At 30.3% G+C, this 14691-nt stretch overlaps 1 protein-coding gene across 1 annotated transcript; it reads left to right on the top strand.

The window, feature by feature from the left end:
• Positions 1-11756: 11756 nt before the first annotated feature.
• LOC129309516 (NAC domain-containing protein 35-like) lies at positions 11757-14405 on the top strand. Its single transcript, XM_054951119.1, has 3 exons — positions 11757-12107; positions 12415-12683; positions 13341-14405. Exons 1-3 carry the CDS (start codon positions 11819-11821, stop codon positions 14052-14054), a joined length of 1272 nt encoding a protein of 423 aa, XP_054807094.1. The 5' UTR covers positions 11757-11818; the 3' UTR covers positions 14055-14405.
• The last annotated feature ends 286 nt before the right edge of the window (positions 14406-14691 follow it).

Genomic DNA, 14691 nt, shown 5'->3' with positions numbered 1-14691 from the left:
GAAAAAAAAAAACTTTAATTATCGGGATGACCGCAAAACGTGTTTCCCAGCTCCATCACCATGCAAGTCAATCTTGGTGCATCGACAATATTTTCTATACTTTTACTATTGTTAGTGTTTGACACGGAAGAAAATGTTTCATGTCAAACCAAGAAACTAAGAATAAAAAAGAGAAAGGGTGAGAAAGTTCCAGGTCCAATTTAGAAAAAGAGCCCCCCTCGTGCATGACTACAAGGTTCCAGAAGAATTTAATAATTTTTATTCATGTTTAATTTTTTATACGAGCGTAGGCAATCTGAATCTTTGAAAGAGGTTGGTTGATTACATATATTAGTTCTGTCCATATCGAAAATGATATTCAAAGGCCTGCTTTAGCTACCAAAAAAATTAATTAATGTCTGAAAACTGTTTGATTTTTATTAATATATTTTATTGGGAAAAAATTCATGGGAAGAAATTGTGACAGTGAAAGTCTATATTTATTGGATTCATTATCTATAGCATGATGGAAAGTAGGTGAAAATTATAGGCCTAGCTTCCATCATTCTTGTTAAAGGGGATGTATATTAACCTAAATGAGATATATGAATTATTGACAATGAATATGAATAAGATTTGGGGATAAATAATTGCTTGAGTCTTGAGATGACTTTTACAGTAGTTGGGATGGCATTATCAATCACAGTTTTCTTAAATTATTTCATTTAATTGTTATTATAAATCACCTATTATAATATCTTGACTTTTAATCCTCTAATTAATTAAATATAATTAGAGTAATTAAGTAAGTTAAAGTTGCGTGTGCAACCAGAAAGGTTTAATAATCATATTTAATGGTATTTTAACCCTAGTTGTGGATTCGATATCAAGGCGGGCCACTCGGATATCAAAAGGAGAAGAAAAGGAAGAGTTGATGTTGTTATGCCACAAGTTGTGGTGTGAAGATCATTCGCTGCGGCGCACAAACGATTCTGAATAAGGGAGGACCTCTTTGTGCCATACGCTGCGGCACATTGTGCATCCACCGCGGTGCATGGCCATTTTCTACAGTTTATCAGACGCAAAATGAGACAAAAATAAAGAGAAAGAAAAGAGGAAAATAGAGAGATGCACCAACACTTTGCTAGGGCACGACTTAGATAAGAATTTGAGGAGGTTTGAAACTCTAAATTATTCACGATAAAATTTTTGAGCCCTTTTCCTCCTTTCCTCTTCCATTTTCTCAAGGATTCGAGTTAGGATCTAAATAAGGATGGTGATTTTAGTCTATATAGAGTATGGGTTCAAATTTGTTGACTTAGTTAATATGAGTAGATTAAAGTATTTAAACCTAGGTATAATGAGTTTTGATATTTTGGGTTGTTGGACACCATTAATATCCGAAAATTTCATTTATTATGGGTGGTTGGAAGTTTGTGATGTCATTAATAGAGATTTAATGGCTCATTAATGCTATTGGGGGTCAAAGGTAATTATTAAACCTAATAGATATGCTCCAACTCTTGTAAAGTGAATGTTGGGCAATTTAGAAGTGGAGATTAAGGGTTTAAATGCTTGAGTTAGTTATGTTGATGAAATTTAACTTGGTTGATTGTAGTTTTGGCTTTTGGTCACCTATTGGATTAAAAATTCAAGCTTGAAAGCTAGTAGATTGAGGGGTAAACCTTTAACCTCTCAAAGGTTTGAGATAACTGGTGGAAAACTCTACTTTAAGTAGTTATATATTAATTGATTGTTAAATGTAAATTGTGAATGTTACATGCATGGGATTGACTTTTAAAGTAAAACTATATATTAATTTCAATGAATGTATGAAAAAGCTATTTTTGACTTGAAAATGCAAAATGTGAAGTCAAGAGGATTTTTAACTGTGAGCATGCTAATGTTTTTGAAAAAAATGATTGTGATTATGTGTGGAGGAATTTGTATGTTTATGAGAAGTAAATTTTGAAATCTGTGAGAATAATGTTGAGAAATGATGAGAATACATATTTGAGTAGCGCATGGTTGTGAGCCCAACATAACTGTTGTAATAATGAGTACATGAAAGTGAAAAGTGAAAATGAGTGAGGATTGATTATGGCATGACCAGTGGCAGGAGTTCGCCTAGGGATTGAAAGTAGAAAAAAATTCATATGGTATTTAAGTTGCCCTCCGGTGTATGAGGATATAGTCTTGTCCTATAATGTGTCAAGAAACTGTCCCATAATTTGTCGAGGGACTAGAACCTGACTATCTCCATCGGTTCAATGAGGAGAATAGCCTAGGATATAAGACATCCCAGGAATTCGAGAATGGAAAAAGCCGTGGTCCGAGAGTGAGTCCTGTGATTTTTGATCAGGTCACACTTCACGATTGGTGAGTTTGAGTAGTTTAGTCATACAGACGGAGCCCTAATTAGTGTTATAGCCCACAGTTTGAGTAGTTGATCATTGCCTAAGTAAATATATGAGGTGTCACACATGTTAAGTGGTGGCAAGTCGCATGAGTATGGCTCATGTCACATATCTGAGAAAATGGTGATAATGCACCTAATTATGAGAGTTAAAAAAGTTATTTAATGATAAATGGCAAGATATAATATATGCCAGCATGTTAAAAAAGTTATCAAATAATAACAGAATCAGTAGAAATTTTGTGCAACACGCTGCAGTGCATGGCGCCTGAGCCGTGGCGCATGGCACAGAGAGCAACATGCTGCAGTGCATTACCCTGTATTATAGCACATGTGTTGTTTTTCAATCGTTTTCGACTTCTTTCACTCCTCTAAAGTATCCCATGCTTTTAAAACTTATTTTTATTTTGATATAAAAAATTTTGATTGATTTAAACTCATTTTATTTAGAAAACTTGGGATCCCTTATTTTTAAATTAAACCTTAGTAATCATCCTTTCGAGTTAAGTTTCGGATTATCAAGAGTTATATTAGTTAATTATGATTTATGGAGTGAGAATATTTCACCTATAATTAGTAAGAACAAAGAAAAGTTAGTTATATTATTGAAATTTTCTAAAAATTTACTTTGATTTTCATTTTCAACCCTAACAAATATCATAAATTTAAAAACAAACATTTTTTTATCTTCCCATTAAAAATTGAGAAAGACAAATTTAGAATGTAAAACCATTAATTGTACATGGATTCTTGTAGAGTGAAGGGCATATCAATAACATAAGAATTTTTCAATATCAATGTATGCTCTCTAACAAGAGATGGGGAAGTATATGGGTCCCAAATTATAAAATATTTTTGAAAAAAATTATATACATAAATAAATTAAAAAAATTATATATAGGTCTTGTGAAGTAAGCGTATTCAGAAGTAAATCTCACAAAATTTAAAAATTATAAGCAAGTCCCTTAGGACCTAGTTGTGATTTAAAATTGGGATGAAAATATAATAATACCTTTATTAGACATATATACATTATATTAGTCACATAATTATAACTAATTCATCAGTAATGATTAATTTAATTATTGAATATATAAATTTATAATTGTAAAAATTTAAAATTATAATTGTAAATTATTAATGAAGTAATTATAAATAATTAATGTTAAACTTTGTTAGCAACATATAATTGTTTAATTATTGAATATATAAAATTATAGTTGTAAAAAATTAAAATTATAGTTATAAATTACTGACAAAATAATTATAAATTAATTATTTAATTAATATAATGTATATTTAATAGAGTTATTAGATCTCAAGGGACTTGGTTATGGTTTTTAAATTTTACAAAATTTATTTATAAATAAGTCTGCTTCGCCAGACCTATGTATAATTTTTTAAATAAATATCATTAAATATATTTAATAATTTTATTTTTTAAAAATAAAAATATAAATTTTAAAAAATAGTCTTCATTTGGTATATTGAAAAGTTAGAGGGACAAAAAATAAACGGAGAGAAGGAGTATCACTGAAATAAACCTATTTAATCAAATTATAATATTTTTAAAATATTTTATATTTTGAGACACGAAATTTTTGTTAAAAATGTCATATATATATATATATATACACATGACATTTTTTAAAAATGTCATATATATATATATATATATATTATCAATAACAAATAATTTGTAAATGATATCAATTTAAACAAGAATGCCCTGAGCAAATAGAGTCAGGAATAAGGGTCGGGCTTGGAAGCCCTATTTAAATAAGAGTTTGGGCTTTGAAAATAATTTTTTTTAAAGTAATCGGGCTTGAAGGCTTGGCCTTGATAAGCCCTGTAAAATAGGGCTCGGGCCCAAGTGGCCTTTCAAACCTTGTTATATTATTATTATTATTATTATTTTCTTTAATGAAACACGTGTTTGGAGTTAATGACCTGCTCACTTGATCCTACACACATTATATTATTATTAATTTTAATTTATTCTAAAATTAATTTAATATAATTTAATAAATATCAGTGTATAGTATAAAATTTATGATATTTTTTATTTTTTTATAATTATTATGTTTTTATATTTATAAAAAATAAATTATTTTTTAATCAAGATTTAAATTTTATTACTAGACTTCTAAATGTATTATTTAATTTCTAAAAAATTATAATGATTTTAATTTTTTAAATTTTAGAATATTTTAATTTATTTATAATATTTAATTTTATTTTAATTTTTTTATTTTTTTAAAAAAAAGCTTACGGGTCCGGCCCAAAACCCTAAACATAAGGGTTAGGCTTAAAAAATAAGGTTCAAAATAAAAAAAATTAGATTTTAAAGTTTAAATCTTTAAGGACTGAGTTTATAAGGGTCAAATTTTAAAAAATCAAGCTTGCCTGTATTTTCAACTCCAACAGCAAACAGGTTAGGGTGACGTCAATGTGAATACCGACGTCCGGAGGGTCCTGAGTTCTGACATGAGATAAGATAATAGTAACGGTGAGTGCCTTACCATTAATTTAGTCAAACCATTCCCAACAATTGACTGGAGCCAATACAGACGAAAAAAATAAAATATAAGGTCACTTTTTGTTTTGTTTTGTTTTCTGGGTGGGGCGTGGGAGGGTCGGGCATTTTAATCATGTCAAACTACTAGTCACCAATGGAATTTTCTCTATCTAACTTGAACAAAAGACTTATTTCTTGCTCTCTGATGTGTAAAATTGCAATTACCGTGCAAAATTCAATGTTATATTGCTATAGTATTTTCTCTTTCCTATTTATTTTTTTATTATAAAAAGATAGTTGATATTTTCAAATGGTTTTTCAGAAATATGTCTTCATTTTGGTTTTAGTATCTTTTATAAGTATATGTTCTTAATTTTTCATTTCCTTCCATTGACACTTTTTTTCCAAAAAAAAAATTACAATTAAATTTTAACTCCATATTACCTGCTTTTGGTATCCAAAATATTCCTCTCTCCGTTGTTTTTTTTTTTGGGGTGAAATCGGGCAAACCCAAACCCGTACTGACCCAGCACAATCCCACAAATCATAATGATCTCAAGTTGGTCAACAAGTTTAAAACTGTAACTCAGTCTGTGTATGTCGGACCATACGCGAAATCAAAATAACAGAAATTAGACAATTACCCAATGAATTACGAGATTAATTAGTAATATTTTTTTAAAAAAATCAAGACAGATATTAAAAGTTGTAATTACGTGTGCTTGTAATTTGAATTAGTCCGTATATTGTGTGTGTATGGATCATTGAGTTGCTTGTATTTTTGTGGGGGAAGTTCTGGGTCTTCTGGACACCACATGAGAAATTGATAAATATGGGGACTTTTAATTGTTCGGAATTTGTTTGATATGAAATTTCAACGCAGGGAGACTTGAAAGAAAGGACAAAGACGAAGCAAGATCTCTTGTCACTTGCGAGACTTTTTGATTTCAGATATTACCAACCGTCCAGCTACTTGCCACCACATCGCATTTCTGACCTCACAAAATAAGCTTTTTTTTTTTTTTTAAATTGGATTCATCATCTCATAGTCATTTGTAAAGCTAGACAGTTGGAGACTTTCAATTTCATTCATTGTATTTAAATAAATCACTCACACACACACGCACACACAAAAGACCTGAAAACATAAGTAAGTGAAAATAACACTTACCTTACGCACTTAATTACTCTAATGTATGATTTGAACTCGCGGACTTTTCGAGTTGAATGATTGATGTCACAAGGCTAATAGGCTATTCGCGGCTGAGCATTGTTGGAATTCTTGGGATTCCTGTAAGAGGAGAATATGATGAGGATGGGCGGTGAGGGGTGGCGCATTTGTGACTATAAAACGACACGGTTTGGCTTTTTAATGACAAGAAAATCAGAACGTACTCCTCCCTGTATATCCATCCATTTAATGTTTGGGTCCTTTCATTTATATATATCTAAACGAATCCTCAAGCTTTTTGCTTAACTATGGAGGTTTCATGATAAAGCTGATGGGATTGAATTACCGACAACATATCAATTTATTATCTTCATCTTAAATTATAAGATATTTTAAAAAAAAATTAATATTTTAAAATATAAAACACTTTAATAAAAATAAAGTTTTATTAATGATACTTTTTTAATATAATCTTTTTCATATATTCTCTTCCTTCAATATTTTTTTATCAATGGAATATTGAATGAAGGATATTTTTAAAAGTTTATATTTTTATTTTGAAAAAATAAGGTTATAAAGTATATTTAATGAGTTTTATTAATTGTAAAATTTTATTTAAAAATGTCTTATAGTTTAAAATGAAGGAAGTATCATTTTGTTGATTCACCCCCTAATTTTTTTTATTAAATATACTTTTTTTGGTATGTAAAAATTTAGATGAGTTAAGTTGATGGCTCACTAGGACTAAGGCGTGTTTATATATCCTTATTATCTGAACTAATTTATAGCTATTAAAGATACTTTTTAACTAAAATATATATACTATGCGTTTTGAGGAATCACTCAAATTACTGAATTAGTGTGTGTCTCGCAATTCATAAATACTTGCAAAATTATGTTATACTTGCTAATCAACGCAACGTACACACTGTGAGAAAAAGTAAAAGAATTTAATGATATGAGAGAAAAGGAACAAAATGCCAAGTTGCTGTCATGGGCAAGAGAAAAGAGAAGTCACGGGTTTCTTGATTCATCCACAAATTACATTTACAAAATTCACAAAAAATATTTCTAGAAAAAAAAGAAATAGAAACAAAGTGACAATATATTTGTTTGCTTCTTGTCCCCACACACTACCTTCCCCACCTCCTTACCAGTTACTTCAATACACCTGGATGCATGCACATGATTTTGCTTTATCTATTTATATTTAAATACATACACATGCATTATTCATATATACTATAGTTTTTATTTCAAAGTTATATATATATATATATATATATATATAGGGTACGTGAATACCTAACTGAATTTTGGATACAAATGGGAAATTTTTTATCTACGAGTTGTAGATAGATTCCTTTCTCTCTAGCTAGCTATATCCTTTTTATTAATATTAATATTTAATATAACTAATGTGTCACGAGATGCATGGCTACATGCTATATAGGCAGTACATTGGGTTGAAATAATTGTAAATTTTAGCAACTGATCGTTGCCATAATTTATTTACTTTTAATTAATAAATAATAATTAAGTGTATGATTAATTAATATTAGAAGAGGCCAAACTTTAGGAATAATAATAATAATACAGGCAAAATTAAATTGCAAGTAATTCTACCCAGGCCATTAACCCAATTGAAGTTTATTACATTATCAAGTACTGTACTATAGACATTATTACTAGAGGCCTAAATTAGACGATTATATTATTAATTACATAGGCCAATTTCGCAATTATATAGTTTTAGACTTTTAATGTGGCCTATAAAGGGATATTTTCACCAAAGTGGCTATGGAATCTCCTCAGAGAGGGATGCCCACTAAGTTGCATATATAAAGTTAATCACATTATTAGCAGCCATTTATATTAATTTAGTTTATATTATCATGTTAATCACACACATTAACGATCTTGCCAAAAAAGTATACTGTTACTAAATAATTTTATAATTTAATTTTTCTCAAAATCTCACAAAGTTATTTATCAAAAACTATAATTTTGAGAAGTATGCCCAAAACAAATTTTATCCAAATATTCAAATTTTGATTAAATCAATAATCTAGTTATGCAACCAAACATTTATACTTTGATTTTCAAAATGCATGGGTTTTCTCATAAGCAGCTTCCACATGCTTCTACATTTTGATTAAATTAATTTTTCTTAAAATCGTACTTGTAAACAAAGCAAGAAAAGAAATAGGTTTGGAATGTCAACACAGAATTTAATCCAAACACACAATGGGTCCGTTTGGATTTCAGTTAGATATAATAGATTATGAAAATAATTGATTAAGTGATAGATTTTAATCATAATTGATTATGTTATAACGCAATCTGTTTGGATACTGTTTTTCTAAAATTGATTTTAACAGAATTGAAGATATTTAGATAATTTAATTAAAATTAATTTTTAGCTATATAAATTACTATATAATTTAATTTTTAAATATCAAATATTAATTTTTTAAATATACAAAGTTTAAATTTTATTGAGGAAAAAAAAAGAAAAAGGAAGAGAGTTTAATTTTAGTTTTATTAAATTATGTGCTTTTTTTTGTAATTTTTTCTTGAGCCTATTTTTGTAATTTTCCCCAACATTTTTGAGAAACGTTTATCAGGAAGCTGACCCAAGGAGCTTTTGAAAAAACACGCGTTTTACTCCATAATCAATTTTTAATTTTTTTTGACTGTTTGGATAAATTAGTTCAAAAAATCGATTCTGAGGCAAAAAATCGATTATATTGCGTATCCAAACACACTGAATGTCAACAAAGCAAGAAAAGAAATGGGTTTGGGATGATGGAGAATATTTTGCATCTCTTTAAAATAGCTCATTGTTAATTAGATTACTCCTTCCGTTAAAAAATGTAAGATATTTTTAACTGAATCTTACCGTTTAATAAAGTAGTTATTTATCTCTAAACTAATGCTATCTTTACATATTTATCCTTATTTAATAGGCTATTTCACTCTAAAATAAATATATATAAAGTGATTTATTTATTAAGAATACTTTTAAAAAAATAATAATTACATCTTAAAATATTAAAAATAATACTTTACATTTTTTAAACAGGGAGTAACTCATTTGATAGGCGAGGCGATGGCAAATGCACCGCCCAGCTATCATATATCAATATCAATATTTTTCATTCACCATATACCACACATATCGTATAATGCATCGTACTAAACACAATTGATGCATCCATTTGTCAACGCTAATCTCTCTTTTGTTTTTTGGCTTTATTATTGCTAAAAAAAAAAACTGCCACACATATTATGACTATCACTCAATTTAGTTTCTAAAAAAGAAAATATGATGAAATTGGGGCCGGAGGCGGCGCCGGCAATTGAATACATTATTTTTAACTACTTTGTTTATCTTATTTAATCTATTTATCTTGTGATGAAAGCGTTTAGTTTGGATCCAATACACACATGCTGATGTTATGGTGAAGTTTTGTGATGATTTCCAATGTTGAAAAAATATGGATACAGTTATTGATAGAATTCAATTACGAGTTGGGCGCAAGGGAATGTGAAATTAGTTATAAGTCTTGTTATGGATTTTGAACTTGTTAGTTATATATAAAATAGTTTTAATGTAGGAGGGAACCTACATGTAGAGAAATACCACGTTATTTGTGGTTTATCCAATAAAAATATGACATTAATTAGATGAGATTATATATAAATTGATTATAATATTAATGATAATAGAAAAAAATAATAAATCAAATGTGTATTCTGTTATAAGAATAAAATTAATTAAAAAATGTTACATAAAATTTCATGTAGATTATTTGAATCATTTTAATTGAATAAACCATAAATGACATGGCAAATTTAGTCTACTTTAAGTGTTTCTCCCCACATATATCTGGTATCATGGTTTGGCCCAAAAAAATCTGGCAGGACTGGAGAGAGAGTTATATTATATGGAAAGTAAGGCCAAGATTATTAATTAATTTTCTGTATAAAAATTAAATAAATATTTCTCATAACGGTCATTTAATTAATTATGTTCAGCTAATTAATTTGCAGTGATGCTGGATATTAATTTTTATTTTTAGTTCACTTACATATATACTCCCACCTTTAAAAAATATAAGTCATTTTTTGAAGGGTTGGATATTAAAAAATATAAATTTTTTTAATATTTTAAGATGCAATTATCGCATTTTTTCAAAGATGCCTTTAATGAGTAAATCATTTTATATTTATTGTAAAGTAAAATACTGTATTAAATAAGGGTAAATGTGAAAAGATTGTGTTAATTTAAAAATAAATAACTATATTTTAAAAGTGAGTTTTAATTAAAAATTATCTTATATTTTTTAATAAATGCCAGTGAACTGGTTAGGAAAATTTGTTGTTATTGATATAGTAGAGAGGACTATATTCATTATTTTTGAGTCGCTAGATTTGACATCTGAACATAAAGAAAGCACTGCAAAGCAAAACCACAATTAATTTGATGTAAAATATCCTTCTCCAGCACTAACAAATCTTATTTCAAGACCAGACAGGTTTTCGTTTTACATTGTGAACATACAATCAAATTTTTGGATATAAATATTATTAATCAAAAGCTCTCATTTAATTAATAACTTCATCGAATGTTTTTTTAATCTTTTTTTATTAGTTTTTATTGAACTTAAGAGCACTATTTATTTTACTCTCTTCATTGATGCCTCCAAATAGCCTTTTTTTGTATTTGTTCAAAGTTCAAACAACCTTAAATATTTGCTATATTCCAATTTTATGTTTTGTCCCTTTAAAACCCAATGTTTCCCATTGTACTATATATATATATATATATATATAATATAACTTATCTTATAGCAGTTTTATAAAAATTTCCTTTAAGCCAGTGCTTTATGCATCTTCATCAATAAAATATCATGATAAGTAATTATATTTTAATGAAATTATAGATCTAACCATTTGTATTGTTATAGAATTAACACACAAAAATCATAGTAAAGAAATCAAAGTCAACCTTCCGTCGAACCAATACATAGTTAAATCAATGTTTTGAATGCCAAATTAATCAAGTGAGATGTTTATGTCTGGTTTGATCATGGTTTAATTATGGTTTTGATCTTTAAACCTTTGAACCAACACCTTAACTTGTTTAATAATTGATTTGATTTATAGTAACTTGTCAAAAATGTGGCACGACCTCAATTAAACTGATAAAGTAACATACGCATAATTTGAACATATATGATAACAGATAAAGTTGGCAAAATTTTTATGAAAAAAAAAGAGTTGAAGAAAATATTTGCATCATCAAGTAAATTTTGAGGGAAGAAAGAAAGGTCCAAAGAGCACCGCTTTGGGGCCCCTTCTTCTCTAAACGTCCTTTTCTGCCCTTAAAAGTTTAGAACACTCTCAACTCTCTTCCTCTCACTGCAGATTAAACTCAACCCATTTTCAGAGGAAAAGGTCTAAGAATAAATACAAATAAACAATTTTTCATGGACTATAATTATATATCGAATTAATCTCATATTTGCCCGCCACTAGTACACCCGCCAATTAATACACATAATCTTACTGTGAACCCTGTGGGTATAAAGCGACAATCTAATAATGAGTATACCGAACCAACCAAGGACTCGTTAACTCCTAATTTCATAATTAACTACATATATATATATATATATATATACTTGTATTCCTCGCTGATTCTGTGCATCATCATCGTTATCACTTTATGGCAATTGCAGCTTCAACCTCATCGTCCACCATGAAGATCACCCATAGCCACGACAGCCACAATATTAACTACGACAAGAGGAGGCCGCCGCCGCCGGCAGAGGTTGACGACGACGATGTCGACGACGGTCACCAGCATGACGTGGTCATGCCTGGGTTTCGCTTCCACCCAACAGAAGAAGAACTGGTCGAGTTCTACCTTCGCCGTAAGGTGGAGGGCAAGCCTTTCACTGTTGAACTCATCACTTTTCTCGATCTTTATCGCTATGACCCATGGGAGCTTCCTGGTATAATACCTTTCTCTCTCTCTTCTTTGTTTAGATATCTATATATCTATATATCTATATTTTATGTCGTAGCTTGATTCCCTTCTCTTCAAGGAACCTTCACATGAATTTAATCACCTCTTTTTGCCACACAGTCGTAAATATAAAATCAGGCTTCCCTCTTCTTGAAGGAATCAATTCCGGCATGTGCAGATTTATCCGATGTTATAAATCATTTTGACTTACGAATATTTTTTGATGGAGCTTTTGTTAATTTCATCATCTCTGAGGACTGAGGGTGTATGGTTTTGTGTGTTGAGAGCTGCAGGTTTGGCGGCGATTGGGGAGAAGGAATGGTACTTCTATGTGCCGAGGGATCGGAAGTATCGGAACGGTGATCGGCCGAACCGTGTGACGACGTCGGGGTATTGGAAAGCTACCGGAGCTGATAGAATGATCAAAACAGATGGGCTCAGATCCATCGGACTGAAGAAAACCCTAGTCTTTTATACTGGCAAAGCTCCTAAAGGGATCCGTACCAGTTGGATTATGAACGAGTATCGCTTGCCACACCACGATACTGAACGATTTCAAAAGGTATACACATATATATACAACTAATCTGAAAGAGCCTTCCGGTCTTGAAAACGATTTCAGTACCACAGATTTGAAGCTTATTGGTTAGTTATGATATATATATATATATATATATTCTTCTGTTCTCGTTTTATGGCTAGAATTTATCTTCATTTGGATCTTCGCATTTTTGGTTTGAAGCATCACTTCCCCTACATGGATCTAATTAAGCTATGATATAGCTCTCTAGCTCGTCAATAAGCTCAGACGAGAGCCATACAGACTTCATATATACTAGCCCATTTTCATGTTAATATATATGCATCCATTTTTCTCAGTGATTTATTCTTCAAAAAAGTCGAGTGGCATCCAATGAAATTTGCTTTAACTTTCAGGCTCTTAGCTAGATGCCGCTCTTTGCCATTAATGTAGGAGAGAAAAAGGCTGTGAATTACGTTGAGGATTGGATCCATTTTGTACTGATGATAATATATACTTTTCATGACTATATAGTTCAGATTAGATTTCATTCTTGTAATAATTAGTTTCACGGTTTAATTGCCCGATATTCGTAGTCTCTTCAGGATCTTTTCCTTGAGCCAAAGTGTTTCATTGTCTTGCCGTTTAAGCTCGTTTTTGCTCGAAGTCTCTCTAATTATATACTGTTTTAATTTGTAGGTTGAGATATCTCTTTGTCGAGTGTACAAGAGAGCAGGTGTGGACGACCATCCGTCTCTCCCTCGTTATCTCGCGACATCATCAAGAGCTTCGCATAATTCGCACAAGGACAAGCACAACGTCAACCATTTAATGGTTCATCAGAACATCAGATTCCTGGGACAACAATCCCATCATGATCACCAATATCAAACGGACCAGGTTGTGGATAAGATGAATCATCAAACTGATCGGGAAAACACTACTATTGATGGCACCAAGTACAACAATCTGGATCAGGGCGGAGGGTTAATGCTCATCCAGCAACCAAAGCAAGCACAAGTTCATCATCATCTTCACCAACCTCCAGAAGCAGCAGCATCCTCCTTCTTCCCCGAAGGCTCCAGTACTTCTAATTCTTCCTCGTTACCATCTAGTGAAAATATTAGCAATGCAATAATGGTGGATGATCATCATCTCCATCGGCTAGCGAGTTATAATCATCAACATCTGTTACAGTACTGCAATAACATTTATTCTGCTGCTGATCCTCCTCCTTCTCAGAGTACTCAGCAATATCACCCTAACATGCAGTTCTCTAATCTTCTGTTGCAGCCACAACAGTCAATAATGGCTCTTAATTCTCTTCCAAACTCTTTCTCTGACAGATTGTGGGAGTGGAATCAAATCCCTGAGGCAACAAACCGAGACTTCACCAACATGTCCTTCAAGTAATGATACATATATATATACTCGATATTTATATATATATGAATATGTAGACATTATATTATATGTGCTCATTTCTCAAGTATCAACACTATATATAGCATGTAGGCCCCTTCATTTTCTTACTCTCTAATTTGGTCTTGTTAGAGATTTGAATAACTTATTATATTGTATGACTCATATTGGTCACATTAATTATTGTTACAGACATTACATTAAGGTTGTAGGTTTGATGTTCTAATGACTGATTACTAGGTGTAATTTAGTTAATTTCTCATAAAGAACCATGAGTCGAGATTTGATGTACATTCGTCAAGCCAATGGAAGATGGACATTCGTTGAGAATCTCTTCAAACATTTTTCTGGCCCCATCTCCCATTGTCGTGGAGTTGTTTTATTGATTTGTGCTAAAGCAGTTGATATTACGTCTATATTGGTTAGTTTTTCTTATAGTTTTAAAAATAAATCAAGCCAATTTAAGATGAATATATATTGTTACTTCAGACATGTTTACAACAACGAAACAAAAATTTTGTGATGAAGTTTACGACAGAAGTAAATCAAGCCATATGAGAGTCACATTAATTAGACATGTCTACTACTATCAAAAAAAGAAATTCTGGTGAAATTTGTAACGAAAAAT

Source organism: Prosopis cineraria, unplaced genomic scaffold (genome assembly GCF_029017545.1).
Source record: "Prosopis cineraria cultivar Desert tree isolate PC_DT_omini unplaced genomic scaffold, ASM2901754v1 PC4, whole genome shotgun sequence".
In the NCBI taxonomy this organism is placed as follows: Eukaryota; Viridiplantae; Streptophyta; class Magnoliopsida; order Fabales; family Fabaceae; genus Prosopis; species Prosopis cineraria.
This window is presented reverse-complemented; position numbering and strand designations above follow the sequence as displayed.